At 44.6% G+C, this 21522-nt stretch overlaps 1 protein-coding gene across 3 annotated transcripts in view; it reads left to right on the top strand.

Moving 5' to 3' along the window:
* LRP4 (LDL receptor related protein 4) overlaps positions 1–18500 on the top strand; it is a 100936-nt gene extending 82436 nt beyond the window's left edge. For 2 of the 3 annotated variants that reach the window (XM_077928573.1, XM_028726515.2), the window contains exons 23-38: positions 313–453; positions 976–1062; positions 1302–1473; positions 1592–1754; positions 2610–2835; positions 3772–4075; positions 4218–4436; positions 5041–5175; positions 5352–5460; positions 5682–5826; positions 7750–7863; positions 8516–8639; positions 9049–9116; positions 10417–10501; positions 11225–11363; positions 13864–18500. In XM_077928573.1, the coding sequence (XP_077784699.1) occupies positions 313–453; positions 976–1062; positions 1302–1473; positions 1592–1754; positions 2610–2835; positions 3772–4075; positions 4218–4436; positions 5041–5175; positions 5352–5460; positions 5682–5826; positions 7750–7863; positions 8516–8639; positions 9049–9116; positions 10417–10501; positions 11225–11363; positions 13864–14196 (2564 nt within the window). In that variant the 3' untranslated portion in view covers positions 14197–18500. Of the gene's footprint in view, positions 1–312; positions 454–975; positions 1063–1301; positions 1474–1591; positions 1755–2609; positions 2836–3771; positions 4076–4217; positions 4437–5040; positions 5176–5351; positions 5461–5681; positions 5827–7749; positions 7864–8515; positions 8640–9048; positions 9117–10416; positions 10502–11224; positions 11364–12220; positions 12288–13863 lie in introns of all 3 variants that reach the window. The other variant, XM_077928585.1, reaches the window with a different exon arrangement.
* The last annotated feature ends 3022 nt before the right edge of the window (positions 18501–21522 follow it).

Consider the following 21522-nt stretch of genomic DNA (forward strand, 5'->3'; position numbering starts at 1 on the left):
CCTCTTTGTCATACCATATATGTGGTCTGTAACAGATCATCCAGTGACATCCTTAGCAGAAGTGGGTTTTTTTAATGTTTGGCAATTGTGATGGCAATTGAATTGCCTTTCACATGAGTCTCAAGACATTTTACAAGCATACAATAAAACTACTAAACTTAATTTTTTCAAAGCACCAAAAACAAATAAGATTCAAAAACAATATTTGAAAATATCCTTGTTGCCTCTTGGTTAGCTCAGAGATGGCATATTTGAAACTGCTGAGTAGAACAGTGTTAAATGTGGAATATATTCTTGTCTTCAACTCCACAGGCATGACTAGCTTCCTGATCTTTGCTAGAAGGTCGGATATTCGGCTGGTTTCGCTTGACATCCCGTATTTTGCCGACGTAGTTGTCTCAGTCAATGTCACCATGAAAAACGCTATTGCCATTGGAGTGGATCCTCAAGAAGGTCTGAAATGTGTCATTTAACCATTTTAAGCACTGATCCAGTGGGGGCTGGTTGGACTCAAAGTCCAACAACATGTGGAAGCCTTGGGTTCTCTATCCCAGATCTACGAATTGTTAAGATGTAGACTGAGAATTGGCCTTTAGTAAAAAGAGAGAGAGAGAAGGAGAAGGAAGTCGAAATATTAAAAAAAATTCCCTTGTGCTTTTGGTAATAAACATACTAATAAATAACTTTTCGTGTAATGCCAATACAGTTATAGCTTCTGCCCTTTTGAAGAGCATATCACAATGTGTTCATTTTTTAAGAGTATATATTGCATAATGCCTGTGAGTGGTGTGTTCCATCAGTAAATACCTGCAGTAACAGGTAGCACTGCTGTTGTTGTTTTTTAACTGGGCTTAACAAAAGCACACCAAATGGCTTTCCCCATTACTTTCCTTATTTGCTAATGCTACTTCCTTAATGCCTATTTTTAGGATTTTCTATGTAGATGTTGCTGATGTTCTCCTATTTCTTCCACAGGAAAGGTCTATTGGTCGGACAGCACCCTGAGGAAGATCAGCAGGGCTGCCTTAGATGGATCTCAGTATGAAGATATTGTTACTACAGGTAATAGATGCTTTACTGGAATAGCCACTCCTCCAGGCTGCTTTCAGAGATGGATTTTGCCGAGTGATGTGAGCACAGTCTTAATAGCATAGTCAGTTCTTTACTCATGGAGTACCTAGGAATATTCTTGTTAAGAAATGCCTGGCGAATCTTGCGGATGTTTTTAAGGAGGGAAGATCCTAAACGTGATGGTTAGTAAGTAGCAAGAAACAATGACATTGCTACTGCTTTTTTACTAGGGTTGCAAACCACAGATGGACTAGCAGTGGATGCTATCGGTCGCAAAGTGTATTGGACTGACACAGGGACCAAAAGGATTGAAGTGGGCAACCTGGATGGGTCAATGAGGAGAGTTTTGGTATGGGAAAACCTGGACAGCCCAAGAGCCATTGCCCTGTATCACGAGATGGGGTGAGTGCTGGCTGTAGTACGTCTTGGTCAAGGGAAAGGCAGAGGATGGGGAGACATGGAAATAATTCCCATGCTGGCTTCTCAGTTGGTTGCTTACTAGCTTTTACTCTTCCTTCAGTTTTATGTATTGGACGGACTGGGGAGAGAACGCCAAGCTGGAACAAGCTGGCATGGACGGCTCCAGGCGCACGGTGCTTATCAACAACAACCTGGGGTGGCCGAATGGACTGGCTGTGGATCGAGCTGGATCACAACTGCTCTGGGCTGATGCACATACTGAGGTTGGAACTGCTACAAGGCGTGCAGAATGTTTTCTTGGGGTGGAGTTCATAACTTTATATCTGAAGGAAGGGATGGCATGAGAGGGATTAAAGAGTCCTTGTGGAGTAAGGGAATTCATAAGTGCAGGTTCATCGCTCAGCGGTAGCAGTGGCACGCGCATTAAGCCATAATAAATGTCTGTCATTCAGCTGTGGTGGAGCACAAATGAGCTGCTAAGCCATTTGCTGTAGTGCATCCTGCTCAGAAATTCCCTGCTCTGGTCCTTCCTTGGTCCTCCTACCTGTGCTGTGCCAGGAGCAAACCATGACCCCTTGGCTTGTATCAATCTGATCCCAGGATCGTGGCTTGTTTGCCCCAAAGTGAAGAATAAAGCTAGGCTACCACTTGTGGTTTGCTTGGAGACCCTGAGTCTGGGTTCAGACAGCACAATACACCAAGACTCGTGGCTTGCTTCTCCTGGTGCAGCCGGGAGCAGGAGCGAAAGAATGACTTCTGAGCATTGTGAGCAGTTTAACTGTGTTTTATTGTAACATGCAAATGAGGCCAGTTATTGCAACATCTCTTGGTGACTTCCATATCAGAAATCCCCATCAGGATTCAATTGCCAAAGGCAAGGCTTTCATGTTGCTTGGCGTTAACCTCAAACACTGCGTTTTGATAGGTATTGCTTACGTGTTGTCACTTGATGAACTGCAGCTACAGTTGTCTAGTGAAGAGATAACCAAGTATGCTTGTGAGATTTTTCTAATATGGTAGCTTGGGATCATAGCTATCTGGGGCCTTTGTTTTCAGCTTTCTGGGGATTTTTCTCTGTCTCTCAAAAAGGGAATAAACATTCCATCTCTGTCCTTCAGCGCATTGAGGCTGCAGACCTGAATGGTGCAAACCGCCGCACCTTGCTTTCTCCAGTACAGCACCCTTACGGCCTCACTCTGCTGGATTCCTACATCTACTGGACAGATTGGCAAACACGTAGCATCCACAGGGCTGACAAGAACACGGGTGCTAATGTCATCTTAGTCAGGGCAAACCTGCCTGGCTTAATGGACATCCAGGCTGTTGACAGGAAGCACCCTCTGGGTAAGTTTCCCCCAAGATTTCCATCAAGCGAAACATTGTTTGGAGAGTCCTCTTAGAAGCTGGCATCAAGGGAGTTCTTTACTTCTCCTCTGCACCTCCAAGCCACTCCCAGATACTGTTCACTGCAATGCTTTAATTCTTTGCATTTCTTCTTCAAAGACTTGCGATTTTTTCACGTCAGAATTCTTACTTGGCCTTTGTGCCTTTTTTGCAGATCTTGCTCCGTTCCCTAATCAAGCCTTGCCAGGCTATGTGAGCCAGTTGTTGTTGGACTACAGTGCCCATCAGCCTTGACCATTGACCATGCTGGCTGGAGCTGATGGGAATTTAGGTCCAGCAGCCTCTGGAGAGCACTGAGTTGGGAAGCCTTGCTTAATCCTAGCTACTCAAACTTTTTTTAAAAAACCAATCTATATTCAAACCACTCAAGCACTTTGAAGCCTTCCATTTTATTTGAATCAGCTGTCTTGTCATCCTCACACTTAGAATCTTCTCAAGTGCCTGTTCTCTACGTTTATTTAGTTGCCAGGAGTTCATCTTGCTATTTCCCCTGTAGGGCTAGGGTTTCCCCACAGTTTGAAACAGCATTATTGGTGCCATTGTGCTGGCAAATGATAGTGCAAAATCGAGACCCTCTTGTCACCTATCTTGTTGATCATTTTGGGGGTGCAGTCAGGAAGTGTTTTTTCTTCAGAAACACTGGCAGGCTTTGCTTTCTGAAGCTCCATCTTTCTGTGGTCCCTCTAACTTTTTCTACGACCCTTTAAAAAATACCTGAGGTACACTGGGTAGTAGTAGCCTTAGTCAAGGCCTACAAATGTTTGTGCCTATTTTTGCTTGAGAATCCCCTGTTTACAAGGACTGTGTAGGAGAGTACTGAATTAACATGGACCACAGGAAAGTCCAGTCTGAGAGACTTCCTTTGTTTTCCCATAGGTGCTAACAAGTGTGGAGTGAGGAATGGTGGGTGCTCCCATCTCTGCCTGCCAAATCCTGAAGGCTTCTCCTGTGCCTGCCCTACTGGTATCCAGTTGAAGAGTGACGAGAGGACCTGCGATCCTTCTCCTGAAACCTACCTGCTCTTCTCTAGTCGAGGCTCTATCCGCCGCATCTCACTGGACACTAGCGATCACACTGACGTTCACGTTCCTGTCCCAGAGCTGAACAATGTTATCTCTCTGGACTATGACAGTGTAGATGGCAAAATTTACTACACAGATGTCTTCTTAGATGTCATCAGGTAGGAACCCATTAGCTTCCTTTTGGTGCATTAATTCATTAATTACATGAGACCTTTTGCTAGCTGGTCTTTGTGTTGCCTTACAATGTGGTATTTTAATAGGCAGAAATTCTTATTTTCTTTGGCATCTACTGTTTTCCAGGCGAGCAGACCTTAATGGCAGCAATATGGAAACAGTTATTGGTCAAGGACTGAAGACTACGGATGGTCTAGCTGTGGACTGGGTGGCTAGAAACCTCTACTGGACTGACACGGGCCGCAACACTATTGAAGTTGCAAGACTAGATGGCAGCTGCAGGAAAGTACTAATTAATAACAATCTGGATGAACCCCGAGCAATTGCTGTCTTTCCCAGGAAGGGGTAAGTTGGGGGATAACTAGAGGCAGAATGGGATGGAGGGAGGAGAGTAGTGCTTGGGCCTATAGGAGCATCTGGTCTGTTGACCAAGTAGGCTCCTTTACCAGCAAATCTTTATGAGCAAACACACTATCCAGCCAGCTGTTCAGCTGTAGCACTTCATCAAGTGGTTGCAGATTAGATTGTTGGAGCCCCTCCTGCCTGTGGTTCTGTTCTTGGCTAGAGGTGAGCGTTGCTGGACCAAGAAGAGTTAGGACTACAATCTGACTCTTAGAACCAGATGATCTGTTGGTCTTGTTGAACAGTTGCAGATGGCTGGAGGAAGATGTTTTTCAAAAGGCAGTCACCAGCCCTCCCCACCAGCAGATCTACTCCCTAGTGAGGAGTCTAGTAAGAAGAGACATTTCAAATAATAGCGGCAAAAAGTTTCAGAGGAAACAGCTTCTCCCTTCATCTCTGTGGGAAAATGATTGCTTGTACATAAGAGCATCCCACACATCTCCAAAAAAGAACTACTTGGTGCAGAAGCAGCTTGTGGTTTGTGGGTCTGTGTGTTTGTTTGTGTTTGTGTGTGTGTATGTGTCATCCTGTGTTTGGGTTTTTTCAGATACCTCTTCTGGACAGATTGGGGACAAGTCGCTAAAATTGAGCGCGCAAACTTGGATGGTTCTGAGCGCAAGATATTGATCAACACTGACTTGGGCTGGCCCAATGGGTTGACCTTGGATTATGATACTAGGAGGTCAGTATAACATAGTCCCTTTCCACGTGCAAAAGTCATTTCTCTGCTTTTAAGGCAGCCTGGAGCTTCTGCATCACATCAGTAAAGAAGTGCAAGAAGGATGGGGAATCATTTTCTTTGGGATGGGAGGTTATGGTGGAGGTTGGTTTCACTTCTCATACTTTCTGTTCTTCTAGGATTTATTGGGTAGATGCTCATCTAGACCGCATAGAGAGTGCTGATCTCAACGGGAAGCTACGTCAGGTCCTGGTCAGCCAAGTATCACATCCCTTTGCCTTGACACAGGTACAAAGGACCTTGGTGGGAACTCTGCAATGTCACTAGATAGATGAGCTCCCAAAGAAATAGTATATATTTTTTTAATTTCTGGGTGTTGGGAGAAGTTGGTGTTCTCATTCTTCCTCCTGCCATACACTGGAGAAATGGTTTTGGTTGAATAAACTTCTGTTACCTTTCTACATGGTTTTTGTATCTTCCTAATCCTTTATCTCTTCATTTCTGAGCAGCAAGACAGGTGGCTCTATTGGACGGACTGGCAAACTAAATCTATCCAGCGAGTGGACAAATATTCTGGTCGGAATAAGGAGACTGTGTTAGCCAATGTTGAAGGACTTATGGACATCATTGTAGTTTCTCCTCAAAGGCAGACAGGTATATGCAACAATCTGGGTTTCCTCACTTTATATATGAGAGTCAACAGGGTGCATCTTCCAAAATATATTCTAAATGTTTCCTGCAAAAATTGCAACACAGAGAATCACTTGTTCAGTCCCCCCCCCCCCCGCCGCCCACTTGACCACATCTTCAGATGTGCCTTCATGACTCTAGGGTGTCATGGGAAGAAGTGGTTGTGAGAGTATAACAACTCCGGCTAGTAAGGCTGGTACATGGATAATACGGCATCACGGACTTAGGACTGCTGTTGTGGAGTTACGCAATTTCCCTTCAAACTTAGAGGTTGGGTGAAGATTTGTCATAATAAAAACAGGAATAAGGGGAAATAATTTTTTATTTTAGTCTGGGATATTAGCTACCCCTCTCCCATACTGTTTAAATAAAACATAGACTGGTATGCGGGGACGCGGGTGGCGCTATGGAAGCCTCAGCGCCTAGGGCTTGCCGATCGAAAGGTCGGCGGTTCGAATCCCCGCGGCGGGGTGCGCTCCCGTTGCTCGGTCCCAGCGCCTGCCAACCTAGCAGTTCGAAAGCACCTCCGGGTGCAAGTAGATAAATAGGGACCGCTTACTAGCGGGAAGGTAAACGGCGTTTCCGTGTGCGGCTCTGGCTCGCCAGAGCAGCGATGTCACGCTGGCCACGTGACCCGGAAGTGTCTCCGGACAGCGCTGGCCCCTGGCCTCTTAAGTGAGATGGGCGCACAACCCTAGAGTCTGTCAAGACTGGCCCGTACGGGCAGGGGTACCTTTACCTTTACCTTTTAGACTGGTGTGCAAAACCTGCGTCATGCTAGATGGATATTGTACTCCAACCTCAGAAATCTGTGCCTCCTTTGCTGCTTGTGGGCTGAGGCCATCCATCATGTCTCTGAACACCTGTCAGGTTCTTTTAAGACATCTAGTAGAATGAAGACCATTGGTATTTAAAATAGGCATGGGGCAGAAACTTAGAAATCACTCTGGCAAAGCATCAGATTCTTTAAAACGTTGCTATTACCTACATATTAAAAAGCCAGTTCCAAAAGAAACCAAAGTCCCAGTAGGGCCTGGTTAGTTTAGTTCTCAATGGCTCCCATTCACTTCTAGGGGATATAGTAAATGCACTGCAGTCTAGGACACAGCTGAGAAGGAGCAGCCTGCTTTTCTGTCCAGGTAGTTAGATCAGTAGGGCAGGTTAGCCCCTGCTCAGTGGTAATACGTACACATTCCTTTGTTCATTCCCATATAAGTGAAGGTCTGATACTAACTTTCCTTACCCTGTGGGGGTAAGGAAAATGGCTGGACTCTGAAAGCAACCATGTAGTGGTGGTCGGAGTCCATTACTCCTGACACCTGACATCCTGGCTTCTGTAGGGAGCTCATAGATACACACACACACACACACACACACACACACACCTCTTTAACACTCTGCCTGTCGGTGATGACAAGTAATTTGGTTATATTTATTAAGAAATATTACAAGTCATCTTTCAGATTAATTCCTTCTTGTCTTTGAGAAAGCACAAACTTAATGGATTTTGTAATATAAAAGAAGAATGGGAAGGTATTGACTAAGGAGCGATATCAAGACAAGGAGGATACCCATTTATTCTCCCTATTTGTCTAGTCCCACGATTACTTGCCAGTGACCCAGCAAACAGGAATTTTGTGATCCTGTTCTTTCTTTTTTTTTAATGTTATTTTTGTATATCTTTTAGAGGTTTTTAAATATTACGTGGTTTAGAAGGGCTTTTCAATAAATAAAATAAGCTTGTGCATGAGAGGCTTTGGTAAGAACCATTATTCTCGACCATCAGCCACTGTGTCTTGCTGATAAGAATGCGAAGCCCCCACAGTTGAGGACAGAAAACGATGTTCTTCTGGTGGTAATGTCAAATACACTGTTTGCATCTTTTAGGCACCAACGCTTGTGGAGTCAGTAATGGAGGCTGCACCCACCTCTGTTTTGCCAGAGCTTCTGACTTTGTTTGTGCTTGCCCAGATGAACCAGATGGACGGCCTTGCTCAAATGGTAAGTTGCTTGAGCTGCAGACCTTCAGACAGGAATCGCGATGTTTTTGCTCCTGCCTCATGAGGACTTTTTCTGTGGAGTTTTTTCTGTGAAACCTAAATAAGCCACCTTCAGAAAATAGAACAGCCTAGGCGGCAGAATGCAGTCTTGTCAAAGCATTCAGATCAGTGCAAGAAATCATTATCCTGTCTCCTCTGGACTTGGGCTCCTTATGAATTTGAAAACTTCTCTTTGAAATTCCCTTCCGTTTTCCAGATGTCCCAGATGCATATTTTAGCATTCTGGATGGATCTCTGAAGAATACGGTTCAAAGCAGTTCGTTGTATTTCATTGGCACTTTGTGTGCAGTAACTTTAAAAATGTATGTGCATATAACATCGGGGATGGTTGGAGATTGGCAAAATAAGAGCACGCCAATATTTTCTGCTGCTCCCATACAGGCTGTAGCAGCCCAGTTAACCACCTGTAGCTACACTGCAGTTTTTGTTTTCTTAGGAGCAGGTCACTGTTAAAACCACAGACAGAACCTTAACTGCCTGCTGCTGCGTCTGGGGGAACAGATTGCAGTTTCTGCATTTCTGCAAGCTGCGTTTGGCTTAATTATCTCCCCTTCCTAAGCTTCTGTTTCCCTTTCTCTTTGCGTTCTGTGTAGTTCCTGGCATGGGGCCTTCGATTCCCGAGACCACTCGTGCAAGCAAAAAGAGCCAGACCCCCGCTGGTAGATCTGGCTCTTCGACAACCAAACCCCATATATCTTTGGAAACGACAGAAGCAAAGTGAGTGGCTTTAAAAGATGATTGTGACGAAAGGTGGTGCCGAGTTCCTCACTGACTCTCCTGCCCCAGCAAGGAGGAAAGAGACTATGCAGGAATTTTTGCACTTCTTAATAGGATGGTGATATTGCCAGGGGGGGCAGAGCTGTTCCATTCATTTGTACTGTTCAGCTACTGTATTCTTTCCCCCTCCTGCATGCCGTATTAAATGTGATTCAAAAACACATTGGGCATCTGGACCACCCTTCCCCAAGCTGTTCTGTTGTCAAACCTCATGTCCAGCTGCCTCAGTTGGGTTCATTCTACTTGGCCAGAAGTTACGTTGCAGAGGTTTGGACTAGATGACCCTTGGGGGTCCCTTCCAACTCTTAATTCTGTGACCTTTCACTACTTTCCTTTCCCCCCTGTGTAGCTGCTCAGACAAAAAGGTTGGCCAAGGCTTGTGCAGCCGAGCAAGCGAAGCTGTGCCGGCAACCACTGGTGAGTTTTTACATTATCCTTCATTGCCCCGGGCTGCACCAGATCTTTCTATGTATCATGTTGGAGGCCCAGGCACAAGACCGATAAACGATAGCATTACCAAGCCCTCAATGTGGGTTAAATGCATGTAGGTTTATTTTGGCTCATAGCAAAGTAGTCGTGTGTTCGCCCAGCTACACACCCACTGTAGCCTTCTGGAATGATGGAACGACTCAGCAAATTTTGACTTCTAGTAAGGAGATGTTGGTGTACAAAGGAGGGAGGGAGGGAGGGAATCAAACCACTTTTATTGCGAGTCAAAATACTGCATGGTATAATTTGGTCTTTGCTTATCAGCCCTCCCCCCAAAATGCTAATTAGTTACTTCCTGATAAAAGGCCTTGGAACAGTTTTTAGGGAAGCATAATGAAATTAAAATTAAAGAAGAAAAAGAGTTATTGGGAATCGGTGTAGATGGTTTAGCTAAAGCAGATCAGAATTACCGTATTTTTCACCCTATAGGGCGCACCAGCCCATAGGGCGCACCTAGTTTTTTGGGGGGGGGATAAAGAAAAAAAATTATTTCCCCCCCAGGCGCGGGGCTGGGGCGGGGGAAGCCCGAGCTTCCCCCGACCCCAGCCCCCAGAACAGGCTGCTATCCGCAAGCCTTGGGAGCCCGGAGGGAACTCCCACCGGGCTCCCAAGGCTTGCGGAGAGCTGCCCGAAGCCCGGGGTGTGCTCAGCTGCGCTCCCCGGGTTTCGGGCTGCAGGCTGCTGTCCGCAAGCCTGGGGAGCCCGGAGGGAACTCCCGCCGGGCTCCCCAGGCTTGCGGATATCTGCCCAAAGCCTGGAGAGCGAGAGGGGTCGGTGCGCACCGACGCCTCTCGCTCTCCAGGCTTCAGCGAAAGCCTGCATTCGCCCCATAGGACGCACACACATTTCCCCTTCATTTTTGGAGGGGGAAAAGTGCGTCCTATAGGGCAAAAAATACGGTATAAGCAACTCAAATGAATTTTAGGTTGCTTGTTTTGTTACTCAGAGGTGTACACAACATTTACACTAGTACAAAATCATTTCGTTCTTTTGGCTGACCAAACACATGCATCAAGAGTTAAAGAGATGGGCTAAAGGAAAACACTCTTGGAATGGAAGAATTGCCACGATAAAAATTAAAAGGCTGTCAATATTGTTGTTGCCTTTTCTGACTTTCTTGTAATTCTGTACAAAAACTAGGGCCCCATCAGCACTGTCAACATCCACACATATTTACACACAGGAACACAGAATGTCATCCTCGATCTAACCTGTTGCCCTCTTTCAGGAGGACTGCACGTCAGTTACATAATCGGAGGCCTTCTCAGTATATTGATCATTCTGCTGCTAATTGGTGCTGTGATTATATACAGGTAATTTCCTTTCGCTAATCCCTCTGTGCTTCTGAATTCATCTTTTGGTTGGAATACTTCTGACAAAGCCCAGGCCTTCCTTGCTGTAGTGAAAAATGCCTCATTGGAACCAATGCCAGAGGACATAGGCATGTTGGACTGCAACAGGTGTGGTGGTGGCATTCCTGGAGACGTAACTGGAATAAAAAGCAAAGTTGTAACCATAAACAAGGGAGGATGAGATGCTAATGCTCCTAACTTAACAGTTCTTGCATAATGTTGCGGGCAGCTCCTCCTCCTCTCCCGTTTGCCTCTGAAAAAATGACAGCATTGGTTTCAGGGAGCAGTGAAGAGTAGTTTGCAAATACTCGATTCAATTTTAGAAAGTTTTTCTTCCTGGGAAATTGTTCAAAGGAATCCTGTGGAAATTTGCACATGCCTTGGTTTGGTTCTTACATATTGACTCTTTGAACTCTGAACATTTTGCATGAATGTGATCTCTCTTGCTTATCAGTGGATTTGCCCCTGATTTTCCCACTGGCATACAAGCAAATAAATTTTTGCTGCCTCCCATGAGTGCAGGTGTGATTTGCTATCTGGGATGTTTGCTATCTGATATAAAAGACTTACTTATGGTTTGAGAAAGGAGAAAATACAAGACCATAGTTCTTTTTCTGATAGAGTAGTAGTGCAGAGTAGGGCTTTAGCAGTTGAGGCTCTTTGTTGACAGTTGTATTCCTGCAGGCACAAGAAGTCCAAGTTCACAGATCCTAGCCTGGGCAACCTTACCTACAGTAACCCCTCTTACCGGACATCTACCCAAGAGGTAAAGATTGAAACAGTTCCCAAGCCAGCCATGTATAACCAGCTGTGCTATAAGGAGGTAAGAGATGCTTTTAGAATGAGTCATCTGTGTCAAGCCACTGTGGTTTTAAACATCAAATTGCAATAAGCCTAACTAATTTGTCTTATTCTCATCAGTCCTAGCTACCCTAAAGAACCCTGTCCTTCACCTCTCACATTATTAGAAAGCCACTGACATGACTCATATAAGTTAACCAGCAATACTATTTATTTGATGCTTTTGTCTTGGGACACCTGTTGCCCAAAGGAAATGAAGAGTTCACTTATTCAGAGTTTTAATTCCTCTATTCAGCCAAAAAAAAAAAAAGGGGGGGAGTCCAGAGTGGCTTGCAAATCACTGCAACAAGACAGTCCCTGCCTCCAGGCTTTATATGGCACAAAGGAAAAATGGATTGGGAGAGAGGAGGAAGTGAGACAAATTCTTAGTCACAGTTTCTGTTAATGGCCATTGGGAGTGGAAAAGTTAATGGAGAGGAGGTGCCAGAAGTTGCTGTCCTCCCAGCTGTTGGAGTGGCCCTGCATCCCTTCCCTTCCATCCTCTGCTGCAGCCTGATGGCAGGTGACAGTTGATGGAGGGAAGAGTCAGACTTCTCAGCAGAGCTCGGGGTGCTGCTGCTGCTGCACCTCTTCTCTTCCCCTTCTCTGGTTCAGGCTGATGTAAGATGACACACTCCCAGTTCCCACCCCAGTGCCTGGTGGGATCCCTGTAGTTCAGTAGTCCTGAATGGCTGTATGCAGCTAGACAGGTGCGCCTGTGCACTGCATGGATCGCCAGTGGGAGGGAGAGCAGACTAATGGGAAATTGTTGCATTTGGAAGGGCACATGATGGGCTGTGATGTCTCAAAGCACTTAGTCTCTCTGTCTTTCCTCCTCAGCATCTTTCTCACCCCCCTGATAGCCTTTCACCATTCCTCTTTTGACCTGCCCACAGCCTCATATCAGGTATCACAGCTCTGCAATTGTGCAGCCTCTGCCTGCCTTTTCCTGTAGTGCTGATGAGTGGCCTAATGCTGTCTTATATTACTTGCTTCTTGGCTGGCTTTCTCTCCCTCTCTTTTTTGTGTGTGTGAGTGTGCGTGCGTGTGCACACGCACCCCTGAAATACTTGTGTGTTTGTGTGCTGGGAAAGAAAAGTGTTTTTGCCTTGGTTAAGTAATTTGAAACTGCTTAAAACTTTACAAAATATTTGTACCCCACCATCATACATGTACAGGGTATGATCAGTAAAGAGGTTTTCCCCCTCCTGGAATTGGTGAAGCAGTTATTGCTAATTTTCCTTGCCTCCATGTTTCCTTGCCTCTAATTTTCCTCTCCTCCATGTCGAATCTGTGTGCACCTTGCTGTTTTTATGAGAGTGTTCTTTAAATCTTTGCTATTTTAACATAATGACTGGTTGGACTGATCTGTGCAGCGCTTCTTAACTTCAGTGTTTATACCCATCAGACACATTTTGCGTAGAATTAACCAGGGTTGGCTTCTGTGTCCCACTCAAATATAGACAACATTTTTCAACTGTTTCCAGTACATTTCCTGTACTTTGGAACAAAGCTCAGGATACAGAAGGGTGACTTATGAAGCATCTAGTGCACCCCACCAGATGCTGTTGGTCTCAGATTCCTAGCATCCCTAGTCAGCATGGTCAGCACCATGGTTGGCTACCCCTGGTGTAGTGGGAGACATCCTTCTAAGAGTCAGTGCCTGCATTCTCATAATCTAATCTGCAGCGGCTATTCTGGAGCTGAATCTTAAGTCTCCTAGTTTAATGCTTGATTTCGCCAGTGCTCCTTTTCACTACTCATGATTTGGGAGATATTACTTGTCCTCCCAATTTCTTCACTGCCTGTAACATCTTTTCATGAGTTGATGGGATGCGCAGTTTGTAATGGAATTGCCAGTAACAGCCGGTCTGCTAGGAAACGCAGCGCGTGATGCATCTAGATAGTATTTCATGCACGCAGACATTTGAGTCTGGCAAACCTGTGAAAGCTAGCTCTCTTTTCTGGTGTCCCATCCCATGACCCTGGGATTTTTGCTCCCTTTCTTAAGATAGGTCGGGGACCTCCACAATGAAAGAAAATGCCTGTATGGTATGCAGATAGGTGTCAATAACTTTTTTGTCTGCAGTGGGTGGTTTTTGCTAGCTTTTGAGATCTACTTTAGCACCATATTTGGGGGGTCAGAAACTGTTTTTTCTTTCCTCTGTTCAGTCTGGCTAGTGACCTTCTTTCCTTCCCTCCCCTGCTGTGCCCAATATTACCATAGTGTGTGGTTACACCTGGTTAGTTGGAGCACCTGGAGTCATTTTCTCTGTAAGCACTTCCTGCTTCGTGGCTGTGTGGGCTTGGTCTAACAAGCAGAAAGTTGCAGTGGTCATCTCTTTAGTCCCTCCCAAGTGTACAATGTGACTTTGTTCACATAGTAGGGAACAGCCTCTTGTGGGTTTCCTGCACTTCAGTGTTCTGGCACCTACTTTTTCCTTTTCAGCTCGCATGTCTCATGTTATTGTCTCTATCCACAGGCCGGCCCTGATCACAGTTACAGCAAGGAAAAGATCAAGATTGTGGAAGGGATATGCCTCTTGTCCAGCGATGAATCAGAGTGGGACGACCTGAAACAGATACGGAGCTCTCGGGGGTGTATCCTCCGTGACCACGTCTGCATGAAGACTGACACGGTCTCTATCCAAGCCAGCTCTGGCTCGCTGGATGACACCGAAACTGAGCAGCTGCTGCAGGAGGAGCAGTCAGAATGCAGCAGCATCAACGCGGCAGCAACCCCTGAGCGCCGCGGCTCCCTTCCAGACACAGGCTGGAAGCACCAACGCAAACCCTCAACAGAGAGTGATGTCTAAAGCACACAATGAGACGCTTGTCCCTCCTCTGTCACCTTTCGCACTGATGAGATAGGATCTTGCCCGCAATTCCAGGAGGAACTCAAAAGAGACTTGCCTCTGTGTCACACAGAGCCCAGAGACTTTCTTTCTGAGAGGAGCCTGAGCTTAAACTGCCTTTGTGGCAGGTGGGAGACAACCTAGAGACTCTTGGCTCACTGTTCATTGATGTTTATTTATATGTCCCCTTTTGCTAGAAGCTGTGGTGTTGAATTCAGCAGCAGTTTTCCCAGCTGTGTCCGATGCAGCTTTCATTCGGTCTAGTGCACCAGCTAGCCATGGACTCCAAGGCCACCAGGGAGGGATGAGTGTTTCTGAAGTTCCCTGCTCCTGATACAACTACCTTTCTTCAGAGTCTGTTGGCACTAACTAGATTTTGCACTGCGCTCTTTCTATCTTAAATGAAAGGGTTTGGGGCCAGGTAGAAGTGCCTGAAGTGAGAAAGGTGATGTAACAGCGGGTCACTTTTGCAGATACTTGTGTGGGGAGAGCAAACGACAGTTGTAACTTCACTGGAAGGGGCACTAAATTTCCATGACCATTATTTTTAAGCTGTGGGGAAACGCCTGCGAAATCCAACCTAGGGTGTCAGGAGTTCAGAGGGTAAAGCATTTGAGTCTGTTGCTGGCAACAGAGGTTGCTCCTGCCACAGTTTGGTGTGGCAGAATGCCCACTCCCTTCCTAAAACATACTTCTGGTTTTTTCAGATTGAACTTAACACATCTGTTCCCTGGAGGGACGACTCGCTGTTTTTATTGCACTTCCCATTAGCTTTGACTTCCGAGGAAAGCGCCGGGTGCAATGGTATTTTATCATAACCTTCCTTAGTTAGTCAAGTCACAGGCCCATCCTGTGGAAATGTGTGCTACTGAAAACAACGTTAGCCTGTGGAACACAAGTGGGCAATATGTTTTATTTGTTTGTCTGTTTTGGAAATGGAATATAAGTGGTCAGCGGGTGTACCTGAAACATCAGGTGCAAGTTCCAGCTCCAACATGCTGCTGGACAAACCCAGTAGGGGACATTTTCTAAGCCTTTTCTTGCCAGCGGATGGGTCTGCTCGCACCTTCTTCTAGGATCTGCTGTGTGGGTTGAGTAGTGTGGTGTCAAAAAGTGGGTGTGTGCAATTTGAGAGATGATGAATGTGTGTGGCTAGGCAAAGGCAGGCAGGCGGGGAGTCAGGCAGGGCACCAGAACTGTTTGACTGTGTAAAGCGCCTTTCCTCCTCAATGCAACTAGGTTAAGATTTCCATTCTATGAAGGGAGAACCAAGACTAAGAAACGGTCTTTTCAAAATGTTTTGCAGGTGGTGGTTTGTGCAACCAAATACTTCCTCCGCCAGCTCCAGACATGATTTGGCAAGATAGCACTTACATTGAGGGAAGTCCTATTCAGAGCTGATAACCACATTATTTATTCTCTGGGAATATGCACCACTATCCCCTCACCTTGCTCCTGCAAGTGCCTCTCTTGTGATTAGCGCATGATGTATAGACTCTGCTTGTGTGAGTGTGACACTCTGACGAGCAGCACAGGTTCCCTGTGGCTAAACAGTTGCGTGATCTGATTGCTTCCTCTCATCTAGTCCAAGCAGGGAGGGCGCAAGCATTAAAAAAACCAGCAATCCAACTCTAGCAACCTGCCCCCTTGCAGCTTTCCCTCTATAACAGGTCTATATTTCCATCAACAAGGCAACCCTCCCCCTTATGTGTCTTGTTGAGTTAAATATTTTATTGCACACCTAAAACCGATACATGAATATGACAATTGTGCATTTTTAATCGCATTCATTGAAGGAGTCCATGCACAAGAAAGCTAGGGTGGGTGATGCGTTTGTACAGTGGCAATTGTGCTGGTTGCTGCGTAGTGTGTGAAGCAGTTATAAGTAGTGCATCTTTGTCACAGACACCTTTTCTTTCTAGATGGTCCACAGCAGACATGTCGTGCTTCTGCCTGTTCCCTCTACCATCTCCATCCCTGCTCACCTCTGCTATTTCCATCATGTTTCTTTACATTTGCTGATGATCCTCTGTTGCCTTCGCCCACACATATGGGCATGTTTGCACACACTCAGTATTGTAAAAATAAAACAGTGGAATTTTGGGTTGCAGCAGGAACGGTGCAAGCCAATGATGGTGCAAGACCAGCATTCCTGACAATTAACCCCAACTTTTCCCAACTTGTAGCCGGGAAAACCTCTTGCTTTCTCATCTTGAGGAAGGTATAAATTGGAATTATTTTGGGAGCCGAGTTTTGTATTTCAAGGAAACATGCATAAAGCTCTACTTCTGCAGCATCACACAGCAAAATCAACCTGTGCTTAAAACTTTCAGTACTGTGAGCAAGTCTTTCTAGGACATGTTTATATTCTTCCATCAAAGACATTCTCATTCTGACTGTCCAACCTCAGAACTGTTTTCCTGTTTTACCTGCTATTACGCTCTCTTCCTTTATTTGCATGTCATTTATTGTGCTTTGCTCTCCTAGCTATCCATGTGAACTAAGAGTTGCATTCACTGCTGTCTCTGCATCAGCAGAAAAGACTTTTCTCTGTGCAATAAGACTTTACTTTCCACTCTTTGCCCTTGCATCTACTCAAAATCTGTTCCAGAGTTTGGGGGGATGTGGGGACTGTGGGAGACTAGAGAAGAATGTGAAGTTCTGTTATGCGAGCAGAAGTCCATTTGTGCAGTGTTGAATTCCACCCTAAGTCTCCCATACTTCCATAGAGATCCATGTATTGAACCACACCAGCTCTTGTGCCTGCATTCATAAATCCATAAGTGACTGCCACCCCCCACCATGGTGTTTTACCATTTTCTCTGCATTCTCTTCCTTCAGCCATTATTTTCCATTGGCATCTGATTCTGACCCATCCGAAAAGATAGAACTTGAGGATCGAAAATGTAAAAACGGCAGCTTAAAGTCCAAATTAAACCAATTAGCTGTATTTATGTTATTAAAATCACTCATCTACAGGAGCCATCCACACTAGGCTCACTTTATTTTGGGGGAGTCTGGTGAGGGGAGACAAAACAAACAAACAAACAAACCCTGTAAAAGACAATGTGGAGAGCACTTGCAGGAAGGCAAACAGTTGCGCACCCTGCCTCGCCCACTGGTGATCTCTTGAAAGGGCAGTAGCATGACAAGGGACTTTGGCTTGAGGAGATCTCTCATTTACATCAATTATATCAGTTTCATGGGCCATGAAATGGTAATATGAACAAGGGCAAAGTCAAGTATAGCCCTTTTGAAAAAGACAGCACTGGAGATCACATTGTGCTAGTTGTATCCTGGTGCCTTTTGTAGGAGGCTGGACTAGATCACTCTGGGATCCCTTGCTGTAGTGCATCCCTATGAAAAGTTGGTTAGAACTGAGGCTTGGAGCAATGTTGTTATTAGGCTTTCCCCCTACTTCCAGGGGAATATATTAGATTTTAATTTAAATATATTTATTTGGGTTGGCTCCAATGAAGCTTCGTCAGGCTGAAGGGATCTGTGGGGGTAGGGTAGCCCTGCTGCTGAAACCATGGACAAAATTAAGGTCATGTGCATTTGAAAAAAGAGTTTAGGAAAGATGAAACCAGACACGTGGCACTGATGAGGGCCACCAGGCCAGGGTGAAGTGTTGAATATAGGCAGTTGCAATTAGAAGAAAAAATATTAAAAATGGAGGCTGGGAAATAATTGAAAAATACTTGTCCTCTTACAAGTTCAGTAAATCAACAGAGAGAGTGCCACTGCCACTAATGTCTCCCCTTGTCTTTCTGCAACTTTTTATTGCACATTCCAGTCTACATAATGACCTCCTTTCTCAAACCCCTTCCCTTGACCCATCTGACCCCTAGCAGCCCTCATAATGGCTGCAGAAGATTGGAAGAATGGTACCTACAGCTTTACTCCTACTTGTGAAGTAAGCAGCGATGAGATGCGCAAGCAGCCTTTGGCCAATGCTGCTGGTAATATGGGACTCTTCACTGCCAATGTTGATGAAGCAAAGTCTCATTGCACTTGGACTTTGCAGAATGTGGAAAGCCAGAAGTGGGGACAATCTCGCGAGCACTGATTAACTTTGTAAAAAGAACATCCTGCCTCTGTCTGTCTTGAGTTGTTGGCAGCAATTTCCCTACCTTTCTGTTTAATGGTTTTAAATGTTACTCACTGGAGAGATTGGATTTCCCCTTTCCCCCCCAAGTTATTTAACTACTATGCTCAGTATTTTAGGTTTGATGATAATTTAATATAAATTTAGCTTTTCTTAATCGCTCTGCTGGACTTGTGAGTTGTGAATCACGAATGCTACCCAAACAGGCCACATGAAGGCTCATCTCATTTGAAGAAGCGACAGAGTTGGGACGAGAGCAAACAGATCCCATCACACTCTCACCTTTGAAGCAACAACTGGTTTAGGATTTGGGTGAAAGCAGGGGAATGGGAATTAACTGTTACGAATATTACATATGGCAGGTTATGGCACTGCCAAGGACTAACACCAGAAATGTCTGAAGCTCAAATTAGTAGGGCTGCTGCTTGCTTCCCTCTGGTATTAACTTGGCATTTCATAGAGCCTATTACGACCCCATGAAGCTTAGAGGGTTTTTGCATTTCTCATGCTGGCAATTTAAATGTTTACAAATGAATCGCTTAGAATGTACACACTTCTGCTTCTTGTCCCTTACATTTCTGTGATTCTCTTTTAGTTCAGTGTGTGTCCCTGTTTCTCAATATACTGATTGATCCCAGAATCATGAGTCATAAATCAAACCAAATTGAAAGTTTACAGTGCTTTACTACATTTCTAGATGAGCAGATTACAATAATTCAAAACGTGGAATGATTCTTACAAATAAAATGAGAACTTACAGAATAATGACTAATTACCTTGTTAGCTTCCTTAACAAATCTAAACACTAATCTAATTTTTAAAAAAATTACTAACCAAAGTCTGTAGCTAGTTAGAAAATTAATTTCTATTAACCTGGCCAAAATTGTTCCTAGTTACACACTCCACAGCTGGTATTGATGTAGAGAAGTCATTTTTAGTCCAGAAGCAATTATTTGACCATTTTGGGGTCCATTCTATTAATGGACAAAACTATGACTTACAGCTTCAGACTTTAAACATCGAGTACCTAACTGCCCCAGACTAATTTTGTGGATTTGATGACACCTGCAGCTGCATCCATAACTTGATGGCTTTTCCCCATCTGCTGGTGGTCTGCTTTGACCTTGGCAATGGTGCCTTTGGCATGACTTTTCTGTCCTGCCTTGCACCCAGTTTCTCAAGTGTAGATGTAAAATAATGTTCCCCCAAAGTTCAGTACATCAGTAAATCAGCCGTGTACCTTCTGTGCAGTGACAACCAAAGAGGCTTTGTGTTCAAATGGGAGCAGTTTCATCTTCTGAAGGCCAGCCTAAAAATCATATTTCCAGTACTTGACATCTAGCCTACATTCATCCTTAGATCTATATATTTCCTCACAGCAAGGTAGCATAGATAATGGCAGCATATATATTTAAAAAATAGCAAAAATATGTGCCCCAAGCAGCATAAAATATGGTGATGCATCATGTAAGACCCTTGGGATAAATAGCAAACATGATATAACATGACACATCACATACAGACACTGGCACACAAAAAACTAAGCATGGTTTATATGCAGCAGATCCCTTCATTGGCCCTGTAAGAAGTATATGATCAGTATTCACAAAGGGCAAGCTGCAGTATCATTCACAGTATCATTTATAAAAATGTCCTCATTTTGCATTGATAGCCTTATGGTCAGATGTGGAAGACATTTTTATTAACATTATTTAGCCTGCATTTCCATCTACACACAAGAACCTCAAGACTTAAGCTTTTGTGTAGCTGCAAAAAGTATCATTGGACTTTATTGGACTTTTCATTATTGTAGTTAATAAGTTTACTTATTGGGTATCAGATGAGAGGAATGTATTTCTCATGCCTGAGTATTCTTAATTTACTCTATAACATACAGCCATCTTAAAACGTTATAATCACTAAAAAAAGAGAGAAAAAAGATTTGGTTTACTCTTCTTAGCCTGCATATAAATCTTGAAATATCAACTCTCTACCCTTTGCAAGACTATTAAAATAGAAACAACAGTGGACTTCTCCCGTGCTGCTTAAAGGTAAAGGTAAAGGTACCCCTGCCCGTACGGGCCAGTCTTGACAGACTCTAGGGTTGTGCGTTCATCTCACTCTAGAGGCCGGAAGCCAGCGCTGTCCGGAGACACTTCCGGGTCACGTGGCCAGCGTGACAAAGCTGCATCTGGCGAGCCAGCACAGCACACGGAAACGCCGTTTACCTTCCCGCTGGTAAGCGGTCCCTATTTATCTACTTGCACCCGGAGGTGCTTTCGAACTGCTAGGTTGGCAGGCGCTGGGACCGAGCAACGGGAGCGCACCCCGCCACGGGGATTCGAACCGCCGACCTTTCGATTGGCAAGCCCTAGGTGCTGAGGCTTTTACCCACAGCGCCACCCGCGTCCCATTCCCGTGCTGCTTAGGGATCTGCATATCATTATCCAATGAGTTACAGATATTAGAAATAACTTCTTTTCTCCTAGAAGAGAAAGGGAAAGAATGCAAATATCCTCATACTTTCTTGGTTGGTCCCATTCCCTAGTAGAGTGGATAAGAATATTTCTTATACATACATATTGAAATAACTTTGGTTACTTCCATGTCCATGAATATGGACTATATGAGCAAAGATTCTGAATTATGCTGCTAGGTCATATAAACATTCTATTTAATTACAAACCAATATGTTTTAGTTGTTATAAAAACCAGATAGAATCCATGTTTGTTTAGGAAATACATTAATTTCAAAAAGGAAGCTTGATTAAATCTCTCCACCCTTTTCCTTAACCACTGGGAATGTGCTACTCCAAACACAAAGTGGAACTATCAGCATATAATTCCATGTAAGAACACTGGCGATTCACTTATGGTAAACCTTTTACATCGCTGGTTCATGAATGTGAAATGAGGAAACAGCAGAATGCTTCTTTCCAAACAGCAGGATTCAGCTGTGGGACTGGCAACGGTCCACTCCAGTTTGTCTAAAAGGGCTCATTGTTCTTGTATCTTGTTATATCATCCACATCCTGGCTGGAAAAAGCAGCTCTATTCATCCAGCTTTAGAAATTCTGCCATAGTTGACAAGGCTGTGCCTACCACCTACCAAGACAGTAATGGCAATTGCCAAACCACTTTACTTGGAGTAAACAGATTTGAAGATTGGTACCAAGGAA

Source organism: Podarcis muralis, chromosome 1, assembly GCF_964188315.1.
Source record: "Podarcis muralis chromosome 1, rPodMur119.hap1.1, whole genome shotgun sequence".
NCBI lineage: Eukaryota > Metazoa > Chordata > Lepidosauria > Squamata > Lacertidae > Podarcis > Podarcis muralis.